At 37.8% G+C, this 14,214-nt stretch overlaps 1 protein-coding gene across 10 annotated transcripts in view; it reads left to right on the top strand.

Moving 5' to 3' along the window:
* MLLT10 (myeloid/lymphoid or mixed-lineage leukemia; translocated to, 10) overlaps positions 1-14,214 on the top strand; it is a 224,038-nt gene that overhangs the window by 187,346 nt on the left and 22,478 nt on the right. For all 10 annotated transcript variants that reach the window (XM_014539374.1, XM_014539373.1, XM_014539368.1 and 7 more), the window contains 2 exons: positions 6,196-6,313; positions 7,664-7,736. In XM_014539374.1, the coding sequence (XP_014394860.1) occupies positions 6,196-6,313; positions 7,664-7,736 (191 nt within the window). The remainder of the gene's footprint in view (positions 1-6,195; positions 6,314-7,663; positions 7,737-14,214) is intronic.

The raw sequence follows: 14,214 nt of genomic DNA, 5'->3' as shown, positions 1-14,214 counted from the left end.
CGGGATCAGCGGAGCCGCGAGGCCTCCCAGCACTGGGATCAGCGGAGCCTCGAGGCCTCCTGGCCCCTGGAGCAGTGTGACAGGGGGCAGCGCCCAAACCCCCTGATCGCCCTGTGGCTCTGTGTGTGACAGGGGGTGGGGCCACAACTTACCTATCCGCCCTGCTCTGTTCGTGACAGGGGAAGGTGCCCCAACCCCCTGATCGGCCTGTTCTGTGCCTGATAGGTGGGAGCTCCCCAACCGCCTGATCGGCCCTGCTCTGTGTGTGATAGGGTGCGGTGCCCCAATCTCCCCATGGGCCCCGAGTGTGACAGGGGACGGCGCCCCAAACCCCTGATCAGCCCTGCTCTGTGGGTTACAGGGGGCGGCGCCCCAACCCCATGATCGGCCCGGCTCTGTGCATGACAGGGGGTGGCGGGGCAACCTCCCCATCGACCCTGCCTTGAGTGTGACAGGGGGCGGCGCCCCAAACCCCCAATCAGCCCTGCTCTGAGCCAGACCAGGGCTGTACCTAGGGATTGGACATGCCCTCTGCCACCCGTAAGCGGGCCTAAGACAGCATGTTGTTATCTCCTCAGGGGTCCCAGTCTGTGAGAGGGCACAAGTGGGGCTGAGGGACACCCCCCCCCCAGCCAGTGCACAAATTTTTGTGCACCGGGCCTCTAGTCCTATATAATAAAATGCTAATATGCAAATTGCCCCAGAGCAGGAGTTCAAGCGACTGGGAGTTAGATGTGTGCTGACTACCAGGGGGCGGCACGGAACATGGCAGGTGTCGGCAACGCAGCGCTGGCAGCAGGCGGTAGTGGAGGCACTGCCAGCCCCGATCACCCCTCTAGTCGCCCCAGTGAATGACGATGGCAGCAGGGTGCGGGGCTGGTGAGCAGCCAACGCCAGGCCAAGGAAAGGGCAAGTGGGGGTCCCGATCTCCCCACTGGTCGCCCCTCAGATTGGCCCTGATCGCCGGCTAGGCCTAGGGACCCTACCCGTGCACGAATTTCATGCACCAGTCCTCTAGTTTAATATAAGAGGTAAACTATTAACAGGGACATTTCAAGCTGAAATGTAATTTTCATCCTATTAATATTTTAATATGTCAAGTCTACTTAGAAAACAGTAAATTTCTTTGATTTGCTTTGAGTTTGAACACTGCCTTGGTAGACTCACATATCTTTTAGATGTTTAACATAGTAAGTTAGAACTTTGCTAAGGCTATTCTTTGATTCGGGCACCTAAACATATTTTGTTTCAAAATAACTTAGCCTTACCTCAGTAATTGTTCAGCTTATTCTTACTCTGCTTGTCCTTGGCTCTATCTTGTAAAATAATTAGGCTTTTACAAAAGTGTTGTTAGAGTAAGAGTAATATAACATCTTTAATGGAAGTGGTTCCTTTCAACTATTAATCTTGGGGAGAGAACAAAAAAACTTCTCTAAGATAACATATATTAGAAGTTAAAGCAAAAGTTTATTATGGCAATATGAATTTATAATTCTATAAAATATTTTTATCTTTGAACTAATTTAACACCTACTTTCACATTTTGAGATGACTTGATTTCAGTGGGACACTGTAAAGTCAAGTACCTAGTTTGCTTTTAGTCAATATCTTTTTGTTTTAACTTCTTATTTTGAAAAAATTTTAGATGTATAGAAAAGTTGCAAAAACAGTACAGTGTAGATTTCACATATATCATGGATACCCTTCACTCAATGTTAACAACTCATATTCTTATAGTGCCAGTAGATCCAAGGAGGATATCTGTCCACATAGCCATTTTCCTTACTTGGGCAAGATAAAATTGACATGTCATAAGGTAGGTACTTCCCTTTATAAAGAATTGCCAGTCTTTTTTTAAAAAAAACCCCACACATTTTGTTAGTCCATTTATGAATTAATAGACATTTGACTTATTTCCATTTTTTAGCTATTAGGAATAATGCCTCTATGAACATTCATGTACGAATTTTTGTGGTAACATATGTTTTCATATGTGTATTTTTTAAATTTAAATTTCCTGTCAGTATTTAAAATTAAAAATTAGAAAAGTTGGTAACTATGAACCATCATTTCTACATGTCAACCATGGGCTGTACCTGAGTAATGGTCAACCCTCTTTGGTGGGACTCACACTCTCCTGTTTAGTATAGTCCTCTCTTGTGTACCCTAAAATTGGCCTCAGTCCTCAGTTGCTTGACCTGGTACTTACATTTTGTTGTTCTCATAGTATAGTTAAAGAGGAAAACATTTGTTATATTCATGTCTTGATCAAATATTAAAAAAACAAATGTAGACCAAGAAAACTGGGAGGGGAGGCTTTTTTTCCCCCCCCAGAAGTGAAGAATATTCCTACAGTTAAAGAATTTCCAGTCTTTATACCAGGTTTTCTGAAGGAGACCTATGATACATTAGTAATTTGCTTTCCATGTACTGTTTAAAGTCCATGTCCAAAGTATGCTGTGGAGAAGTGTGTGCACATTGTTTCCTTTATTCCTTGTTCCAGATTTCTTTTATATAAAAGCTTTCAGTGCTCTTTATGCTTCATAACCACTGTTTCTTTAGGTTCACATGGACATCCTTCCATCCCCCCTGAATCTTAGTGATTTCACTTATTAATGATAACAAAGATTTTTGAGTCTACACATTGCCAGGCATTATGCATGTAATGAAACAATTACATGCCTCTAGTTCTAAATAAACATCATTTCAGAAGTAGTGACTAAACAGTGTCAGACATTTGTGGAGTCTTTGGTGACTCATGTTATCTGCTTAACATGATATTATGTTAATGAATTGAGTTTTAATGTAGAGTGGTTTAGATGTTTGAATACACCACAAAACTCTACCTGGTAAAATTAATAACTTATTTTTTTTATCTCTTTTGAAACTTTCTCATTTAGATAAATGCAATAATTTAAAAACAACTACTACCAGATAATTTTTGCCCATTCAGAAAATTTGGGAAATTGGTCATTTAGGATAATAAAGAATGCATTCCCATTTTAGTTTTTTTTTATATATATATTTTTTATTGATTTTTTTACAGAGAGGAAGGGAGAGGGATAGAGAGTTAGAAACATCGATGAGAGAGAAACATCAATCAGCTGCCTCCTGTACACCCCCTACTGGGGATGTGCTTGCAACCAAGGTACATGCCCTTGACCGGAATTGAACCCAGGACCCTTCAGTCCACAGGCCGACGCTCTATCCACTGAGCCAAACCAGTCAGGGCCCATTTTAGTTTATTATTAGTATTAATTTACTTTTGCCTGCCATCTTTATTAAATATATACTTTTCTGCTTTGGAATTATGTTAAAGATGACTTACCCTTTTCCTGATAATAGTCATTATGCAGAGCAGTTATTATGCTGTTGTACTACTTTGCATTTTGAATTTTTAGTATAGTGAATCTAGTGTGTGATATGCAAACTAAGATAATTTGGAGACTACATCAAGAAATTTGAAGCTAATGTAAATATAAAGCCCTTGATAGAAGGAACCCTTCCTGAAAAAAGGATGTATTTCTGATTAGAGTAAGATCTTTTGATTCTTTCTTTTTTTAAATATATTTTTATTGATTTTTTTTTTTTTTTTTAGAAATAGAGGGAAGGAGAGGAAGAGAGATAGAAACATCGATGAGAGAGAAAGATCAACATCAATCGGCTGCCTCCTGCACACCCCCTGTTGAGGATCGAGCCCACAACCTGGCAAGTGTCCCGACCGGATATCAGCCCAGCGACTTTCTGGTGCTTAGGTCAAAGCTCAACCACTGAGCCACACCAGCCAGGCAGGATCTTTTGGTTCTTACCAAGAGACTAAGGCAGCTCATAAAACTGCTAATTGTAACTAAAAAAAGCAATCCAACTGGTATCATATTAGTTCTGATTCAGTCAAAAGATGACTGCATGAAAAAGGAGAATCAAAACGCTAAGGTGTAGCCTGGCCAGTGTGGCTCAGTGGTTGAGCATTGATCCATGAACCAAGAAGTCACTGGTTCAATTCCTGTCAGAGCATATGCCTGGGTTACGTGCTCGATACCCAATAGGGGATGTACAGGAGGCACCCAGTCAATATTTCTGTCTCATTGATGTTTCTACCTCTCTGTCCTTCCTTCCTCTCTCTCTCATCAATAGAAACGTTTTTTTTTTAAAGCTAAGATGCAGTACTAAGGCATCTAGATATCCATGTTCTTTGAGCACCACCCCACCAGAACTCTAAAATGTTTATTCTTGCTCATATTTTTCTCTCTCCTCTTTTGCTGTCAGCTGTTACTTCTTGCTGCCAACAAACTGTCTCAAGATATTACTTTTTCTTCCTCTGTCTAATTAATTTTCCACTTCTAATCTTTTTTATGCTTAGTTGATCTTTTTGGAATTATGTCTAGAGTAAGAATAAATTGGCTCAGTGAAAGGCATTTTTAAGTATAAGGTACCTGAGATTTTAACACATGTCGCTGGTAACATCTGGTCTTTCTGTTTGTTCGGATTTTTATTTTTCTAAGTTATTTGATAAGTAGCCAAGATTCCCAAGTATTTGACTTCTGGGGAGGCAAGAAAAAAAATCTCACTATATTTTTATTTATGAATTGTATATTTTATGTATATAACACTAAATACATGACAAGTATCTAGTATGATCATCAGGTTAAAATTATGACTTACCTTTTACTAAAGCTAATTGATGGTTAAATAGGACTTTACAGTACAAACTTACTGGCTTTGTATACATATCTTTAATAAGAGGAAAAAAGAAACTCAGAAATTGACCAATTGATCTTAGACATTAAAGTATGAACTGTGAAATATACCCTTTGAAACAATGGAAAGCAAGGACAGGCATGATTCTGCATCAAGAAGACTATGAATTTAAAGTCAAATTTTCTTGATTAATAAGTTGTCTAGAGGCCAGATATAATGTCAGAGTCTGAGTCTTTCCAGAAACATTGTTTATTCTCTGTAAGATTTTGCTTTTTATAACTACTATGTCGTCTTGGTCTCTTGTGTGTAGTTAGTTATACATGTCAAAATGTCCCACATCTTTTGTTCTGCTGTTACTCAACTACTTTATATTAGATGTGCTTCAATTCTTTGAAATTATTTTTCAGAATTTTGTTCTGAAATAACTATACATTGATTTCATTTTATAAAAACTTAAGTTTGATTTCATTCAGGAAAAAGAATATGAAGTGTACTTTAAATTTTGTGGTTCTGTTAAATCTGAAGAGTATTTCAGGCTAGTAATAGCCTTCTGTGAATATAACAGTATTTTGTGTACAAGAGATTTGCTTCCAAAATGCGGCATTTTAAGGTTATAATATTCTTGGAAAGTGGGAGAAACTGTTCACATCAAAGAAGGCATTTTTATTACAATGGATTACGTAAGACTTTGGCCAGCCTCCTTAGCTTCATCTGTTTAAGGGTTCATTTTTGCTTGTTTGGCACAAGTCCCAGTAGAGGCCTTCAGAATTGTGGTTAGCAACATGAATGAATCACAAACTTTGGACCAGCTCTTCAGTTAGTAGAGCTGGCTTCCTGCCAAAAAGACAGTGCCTTATATGGGGTCAGAGCAAAGCTGTGATTCGTTGAGCCTTGCATTGTATAGAAAACATACTTGTAATGCCCGTTTGCTTCCTTTTAAAATAAAAACAAAACAGAAAAAGCAGCAGGCTTCCAAGTCTATCAATATAGAAAGTAACAAAATAGTGTGCAGGTTTTACTAATGACAGTAAATGGAAATAAGGCTCTGTGGAGTTAAAATACTAAAAATAGATGTTGGACGTTTTGACCTCCTTAGCATCCTATGATGTAAGAGACTAAAAAGCATGTTAGACATCTGTTGTCTACCTGCCCTTATTTTACAGTGGTTTAGTAAGATTAAATAGTCATATGTTCACGTGGTTACCATGCCCCACTGGGTTTTGATACTGACTACATACTTGGAAATTAAAGCAGGAATAGTTAACTTTGAATGTTCTGGTCCTTTTTTTAAAAAAAAAAAAAATGGAGTTATGTAACTTCAAAAACTGAAATGTTGTAATGGTAAAACAAGTGAGAATGAAATTTGCTTTTCAGATAGTTATGAATTTTTGCTTATATTCGTAGGTTGGAGAAAATAGTTATTGGGTCTATCAGGAGGAAAAGTATTAAGATATTTTCAAATATAATTCACTTATCTTTGTAATTCTTTTTATTTAGGCAAATGCCCTATCTGGATCTTCTCTTAGTCAGGCACCATCTCATATGTATGGCAATAGATTAAATCCAAATTCTTCAATGGCAGCTCTTATAGCTCAGTCTGAAAACACTCAAACAGGTAAGTTTTCAAGAATTTTTAAACTCTAAAATTCTATCCCTTTTACCCAATGAAATTTTCCCTTCAATGGCTTATTTTATTTGAAAAATCTAAAGGTATGCTTAATATAGAATTATGCCTTTTTTTTCCCCCTTTACCAGAAGAATCACAGTTGGAAGTAAATAGTATGCTGTGCTGCAAAATAGTTATGTGCCTTTTTCACTCTCTGAAATGTAAATGTTTAAGCAGAGGCATCAGCAGGCAGGAATGCAACAATGTCTCATGTGACTTCTGTGATTGATGTGTTCAGTTCTCAGTTCTATTCAATGAAAGTAACATAACACTGGGCTTTTCGGTGAATAGCCTAAACCTTTATTTGCATAATTCATGAAATTGCATTACACAAACTTGGTTTAAAAAAAATCCTGTTAGAGAATTTCTACAGTGTTTAGTAATCCTGTGAATTTTTACCAGTTGACATTTTTTAGCATTTGCCTCTTGTACTATTTTAATGAGTTCTGGATTTGCTTTGTTTCATTCCATCCTTAAGGATTTGTTGACATGTCCAAGTAGTCATGCCTGTTTGGGGGAAGGGAATGGGTTTAGCAGTTCACCAAGAATGGATCAGTCATGTCTTTACCCTTTAAGGGTCAAAGGTTACCTGACTCAGAATAAGGGGAGGACAACCTTGAAAGAGGCCAGATAGGGTGATTTTTTAAGCAACTAACTAGGAAATACAAGTTACTTTTCAAGCAGAGATATTCTGTTACCTCAGGAATATTTTGAAGAAATTAAATTTTTCCTTTTAAATACAGAATTCTGTGTTCCTACTTATTTTTGTCAATTTGGATATTTAACGTTATATTTAACTTTATTCTTGGTGTGAGGTTCCATGTAATTAATACATATATATAATTTTAATCTTGGTGTGTGGCTCTATGTAATACATTATGTATTTTATTACTTCTCTTGGGTTGCAAAGTGTTAAAAAAGTGTAAGGATTTGCTGTGATAAGCATGCAGATTACCTGTCCACCGCTGTGATTCATTACTTTAACCGTAGAAATTAAAAGTGGCTGAGGGGAGGGTACTGCAAATGCAAACCACACTTCTGTGCTGTAAAATTGAAAGGAATGAAAGAACAGAACATAATCCATGGCCTTCTACACCCACAGAAACGTGTACAGACAACGCCTTACATGCCACAGTTCAGCAATTCTAAACTAGCAACATACTAAATCTTTTATTTTCATAGTAACTACAAAGATAGTGGTAAAGGTTTTATGTATGTTTTAGGGAAAAATCAGGGCAAGAGATTAAAACCTCTTATCTAGAGAGTCACTTTATCAGCTATGAAATATTTACACTGCAGATCAGGATCTTGGAGACAATAGCCGCAGCCTTGTTGGCAGAGGAAGCTCACCCCGAGGAAGTCTCTCACCAAGGTAAGCATTATTTACACTGCAAAGTATAGGCAAAAGAAACATTTTGAGATTGGAAACTTCTTTATCTCATATCAGCAGAGTGTACATTTGTGAGGCTATAAAAGCACTCTGAAGATAAAAAGCATGTCTGGACAGTCAAGAAAAATGATTCTGAATTAATTTGAATATTAATTTAAACACAGTTTTCTAAGCTTTTTTAAAGCTATAATTCTTTTAAATTTCCAATCAATTTGAAATCTCTTGTTTTTATTATTTATATATTTAGCTGCTGATACTATTAACATATTAATTTGGGTAATTCTTTTTGCTCATAAAATAGTCTTCAAATCTCTTACAGCTACAGAGTCAAGGCTTTCAACTTTGGCTTCCAGTTTTAGTTCTGTTGTGGGCAATTTGCTTAAACCTTTAGTCTTTAGTTCCTAATTTAGTAAATGAAGTTCTTGTTGTTCATCTCTGAAATCCCTCTAGTTCTTAGAATTGTTTGAATCAAAGTATAGCAAATGTGTTACATTATTTTTTGAAATTGTTTTAGATATTATATGGAAGAATTCAGGGACCATTTATTAGGACACTCTTAACCAGAATTGTACTGAAGGATTGAATTTCTCTTAGCACAATCTAAGTGCCCCAAATCTTCTCTCTCAATGGGGAGAATAGTAGTAGGAAATGTTGTGTCTGTGTTTTACTAATTTTATTCCACTTTCACCTTCTACACCTTCTCCTGGTTTGTTTTCTCTCTGTTCTCTAATTTTGTAAGTTCTGCCTCAAGTATGGAATTAGACTGGGTGAGAATGGAGAGCAGAAGGAGAAAAAAGCCCATTCTAGAAGCTTTTTTCAACCATGGCAAACTAAAAATGTTCAACTATGGGAATTTTTAAAAATTCTGTTAAAAATTAAAATTATTAGCCCTGGTTGGTTTGGCTCAGTGGTTAGAGTGCCAGTCCATGGACCGAAGGGTCTCAGGTTCGATTTCTGGTCAAAGGCACGAACCTCAGTTGCAGGATCAATGCCCTGCCCCAGTTGGGGGGGCAACCAATCAATCAATGTGTCTCTCATGTTGATGTTTCTCTCTGTCTCTCCTTTCCTCTCTCCCTTCTATTCTCTCTGAAAATCAATGGAAAGATATCCTCAGTTGAGGATTTTTTTTAAAAAATTAAAATTTCTATGTGATAGCTGCCATGAGTATCAGTGTTACTGTATTGCTGATATCACCAGGGAAGTTCTGTTAAGAAACATATTTGTCATTAAAGAGATTAGTACAGTAACCTCTAATTTTGCTATTTTTTAGGTGGTAGTATATCCTAGCAGTGCCTTTTATTCTACATAATTCCTTTTTTTAAAAAATTTATCTTTATTGTTGAAAGTGTTATAGATGTCCCCTTTTTCCACTCCATTGTCCCCTTTCTTCTCACTTCCTTCCCTTCTCAGGCCTTCACCACACTATTGACTGTGTCCATGGATTTTGCATATATGCATATAAGTTCTTTGGTTAATCCCTTCCCCTCTTCCCTCTGAGAATCATCAATCTGTTGCATGCTTTCATGTCTCTGGATTTATTTTGTTTGCCAGTTTATACTATTCATTAGAGTCCACGTATAAGTGAGATCATGTGATATTTGTCTTTCTCTACATTGCTTATTTCGGTTAGCATAATACTTTCCAGTTTCTTCCATGCTGTCTCACAGGGTAAGAGATCCTTCTTTTTTATAGCTGCATAGTATTCCATTGTATAAATGTACCACAGCTTTTTTATCCACTCATCTACAAATGGGTACCTGGGCTGTTTCCAGGTCTTAGCTATTATAAATAATGCTGTTATGAACATAAGGGTGCATATATTCTTTCTGATTGGTGTTTCAGGCTTCTTAGGCTATATTCCTAGCAGTGGGATTACTGGGTCAAATGGCAATCCCATTTTTAATTTTTTGAGAAAAGTCCACATTTGAGGAAAGTGTTTGTACCAGTTTGCATTCCCACCAGCAGTGTACTAGGTTTCCTTTTTTTCCACATCCTCATCAGCACTTGTTGTTTGTTGATTTATTGATGGAAGCCTTTTTGCTGGCAGGTGTGAAGTGGTACCTCATTGTCATCATCTTAATTTGCATTTTTCTGATGATTAGTGATGTTGAGCTTTTTATCATATGCTCTTGGGCATTTGTATGTCCTCTTTTGAGAAGTGTCTATTTAGGTTCTCTGCCCATTTTTAAATTGTATTATTTGTCTTCCTTTTTTTGATTTGTATGAGTACTTTGTATGTTTAGAAATTAACACCTTATCAGATGTATCATTGGCACATATGTTCCCCTATACAGAGGATTCCCTTTTCATTTTGATGATGGTTACTTTTGCCCTGCCAAACTTTTTATTTTGCTGTAGTCCTATTTGTTTATTTCCCCTTTCTTTCTCTTGCTATAGACATTTTATCAGGAAAAATTCTGCTACAAGGGATGTTTGATATTTTGCTGCCTACGTTTTCTTCTAGGATTTTTATAGTTTCACGACTTACATTTAAATCTTTTATCCATTTTTAGTTTATTCTTTTTTTTTTAAAATATATTTTATTGATTTTTTACAGAGAGGAAGGGAGAGGGATAGAGAGTTAGAAACATCGATGAGAGAGAAACATCAATCAGCTGCCTCCTGCACATCTCCCACTGGGGATGTGTCCACAACCCAGGTACATGCCCTTGACCAGAATCGAACCTGGGACCCCTCAGTCTGCAGGCCGACGCTCTATCCACTGAGCCAAACCGGTTTCGGCTAGTTTATTCTTGTGTATGGTGTAAGTTGGTGGTCTAGTTTCATGTTTTTGCATATACCTGTCCAATTATCCTAACACCATTTATTGAAGAGACTATCTTTACTTCATTGTATCCTCTTGCCTCCTTTATCAAATATTAACTGAATATAATGGCTTGTGTTGATTTTTGGGTTCTCTGTTCTGTTCCAATGATCTATATTCCTGTTCTTGTGCCAGTATCAGGCTGTTTTGATTACAGTAGCTTTACAGTATAGCTTGATATCCGGTATTATGATCTCTCCAACCTTGTTCTTCTTTCTCAAAATTGTTGCAGCTATTTGGTGTCTTTTTTGGTTCCATATAAATTTTTGGCGTATTTGTCCTAGATCTGTGAAATATGCCATTTTAAAATATATATATATATTTTATTGATTTCAGAGAGGGAGGGAGAGAGAGAGAGAGATCAGTAATGAGAGAGAATCATTGATCAGCTGCCTCTGCATGCCCCACACTAGGGATCGAGCCTACAACCTAGGCATTTGCCCGATCAGGAATTGAACCGTGACCTCGTGGTTCATAGGTCGACGCTCAACCACTGGGCCATGCCAGCTGGGCTATACCATTGGTGTTTTAATAGGGATTGAAATGAATCTATATATTGCTTTGGGTAGTATGGACATTTTAATGATGCTAATTCTAGCAATCCATGAGCATGGTATATTCTTCCACTTGCTTATCTCTTCTGTCTCTTTTTTTCAACATTCTGTAGTTTTCTAAATATAGGTATTTTACCTCCTTGGTTAAGTTTAAGTATCTTAATTTTTTTGTTACAATGGTAAAGGGATTGTTTGTTTAGTTTCTCTTTCTGAGAGTTCATTATTGGTGTATAAAAATGTCATTGGCCCTAACCAGTTTGGCTCTGAAGGGGCCCAGGTTCGATTCCAATCAAGAGCATGTACCTTGGTTGCGGGCGCATCCCCAGTGGGGAGTGTGCAGGAGGCAGCTGATCGATGTTTCTCTCTCATTTCTATCCCTCTCCCTTCCTCTCTGTAAAAAAACAATAAAATATATATATATTTTTTAAAAAATAATAAACGCCCCCCACCGGGGATGTGCCCGCAACCCAGGTACATGCCCTTGACCGGAATCGAACCCGGGACCCCTCAGTCCGCAGGCCGACGCTCCATCCACTGAGCCAAACCGGTTCGGCTCTCTCTCATTTCTATCCCTCTCCCTTCCTCTCTGTAAAAAAACAATAAAATATATATATATTTTTTAAAAAATAATAAAAATGCCATTGAGTCCTAGCCAGTTTGATAGAGCTTCAGCCCACAAAATGAAGGGTCCCGGGTTTGATCCCCGGCCCTAGTCAGGGTGCATGTGACTCTCTCAGATCTATGTTTTTCTCTCGTTGTCTCTTCCCCTTCCTTTCAATCTCTCTAAAAATCAATGGGAAAGTATCCTCAGGTGAGGATTATTTTTAAATGCCATAGATTTCGGGGTGTTATTTTTCTATCCTGCTACATTGCTGAATTCATTTATTAAATCTCGTACTTTCTTGGTGGAGTCTTTAGGGTTTTCTGTATACAATATCATGTCATCTGTGGATAATGACAATTTTACATCCTCCTGTAGGTTTTTCATATATGGCCTTTATTATGTTGAGGTACGATCCCTCTGTTCCCACTTTGCTGAGAATTTTTATCAAAAATGGGTCCTGGGCCCTAGCTGGTTTGGCTCAGTGGACTGCAGACTGAAGGGTTCCAGGTTCGATTTCGGTCAGGGGCACATGCCTGGGTTGCAGGCTCGATCCTCAGTGGGGGGCATGTAGGAAGCAGCCGATCAATGATTCTCTTTCAATGATGTTTCTATCTCTCTCTCCCTTTCCCTTTCTCTCTGAAATCAATAAAAAAATATATTTTTAAAAATGGGTGTTGGATTTTGTTGAATGCTTTTTCTGCATCTATTGATATGATCGTGTGATTTTTGTCTTCAATTTGTTATGTGATGTATCACATTTAGTGATTTGTTAATATTGTACCAGCTTTGCATCCCTGGAATAAATCCCACTGGTCATGATGTATGATCTTTTCAATATATTGCTGGATCTGATTTGCTAATATTTTGTTGAGGATTTTAGCATCTAAGTTCGTCAGGGATGTTACTGTAATTCTCTTTCTTTGTAGTGTCTTTATCTGGTTTTAGAATTAGGATAATGCTGGCCTCATAAAAAGAGCTTGGACATGTTCCTTCCTCTTGGATTTTTTGGAATAGTTTGGGGAGGATACCTGTTAGTTATTCTTTGAAGGTTTGGTAAAACTTCCCTATGAAGCTGTCCTGGCCAGGTTTTTTTTACTACTGCTTCTATTTTTATCAGTTGTAATTGGCCTATTCAGGTTTTATGATTCTTCCTGATTTAGTTTTGGAAGATTGTATTATTCTAGGAATTTTTCCATTTCATCCACATTGTCCAGCTTGTTGGCATATAGTTGCTCATAATATTTTCTTACAATCCTTTCTATTTCTGTGATGTCAGTTGTTACTTCACCGCTTTTATTTCTAATTATTTGGGTCTTCTCTCTTTGTTTCTTGATGAGTTTGGCTAAAGGTTCATCAATCTGGTTTATCTTTTCAAAGAACCAGCTCTTGGTTTCATTGATCTTTTGTATTATTTTTAGTCTCTGTGTCATTTATTTCCACTCTGATCTTTATTATTTTCTTTCTTCCACTTACCCTGGGCTTTTATTCTTCTCTTTCTAATTCTTTAAGTTGTAGGGTTAAATAGTATATTATTAATTTTTATTGTTTTTTTGTGGTAGGCTTATTAACTTCCCTCTCAGGAATGCTTTTGCTGTGTCCCAGAGATTTGGGGTTGTTGTGTCTTCATTTTCATTTGTTTCCAGGAAGTGTTTTATTTTTTTCTTGATCTCATTGGTAACCCATTCATTTAATAACATGCTATTTAGCCTCTATGTGTTTGAATGTTTTTGAGTTTTTACTGTAGTTGATTTCTAATTTCATGCCATTGTGAAACAAGAAGATGCTTGATATGATTTCAGTCTTCTTGAACTTGTGGAGACTTGTTTTGTGTCCTAACATGTCAATTTTTGAGAATTTTCCATATGCACTTAAAAAGAATGTATATTCTGCAGTTTAGGGATGAAATGTTCTGTAAATGTCGATTAAGTCCATGTGACCTAGTGTGTCATTTAGAGTCACTGTTTCCTTGTTAATTTTTTGTCTGGAAGATCTATCCAGTGATGTCAGTGGGGTGTTAAAATCCCCTACTATGGCCCTGGCTGGTTTGGCTTGGTGGATAGAGCGTCAGCCTGCAGACTGAAGGGTCCTGGGTTCAATTCCAGTCAAGGGCACATGCCAGGCTGCGGGCTCGATCCCCAATGGGGAGCGTGCAGGAAGTAGCCAGTCAATGATTCTCTCTCACCATTGATGTTTCTATCTCTCTCTCTCTCCCCCTCTCCCTTCCTCTCTGAAACCAATAAAAATATATGTTTTTTAAAAATCCCCTACTATGATAGTATTGTTGTCAATCTCTCCCTTACGGTCTTCCAGAAGTATCCTATATAATAAAACTCTAATATGCAAATTGACCGAATGGCGGAACAACCAGCAGAACAACCGGTCGCTATGATGCGCAATGACCACCAGGGCGCAGATGCTCAACACAGGAGCTGCCCCCAGCCCCCAACTGGCGGTGGCAGCAGTGGGCGGGGCCGGCAA

The sequence above is a fragment of the Myotis brandtii genome, unplaced genomic scaffold, assembly GCF_000412655.1.
Source record: "Myotis brandtii unplaced genomic scaffold, ASM41265v1 scaffold215, whole genome shotgun sequence".
NCBI lineage: Eukaryota > Metazoa > Chordata > Mammalia > Chiroptera > Vespertilionidae > Myotis > Myotis brandtii.
Note: the sequence above shows the minus strand (reverse complement) of the source record. Positions and strands in the feature narration are given on the sequence as shown.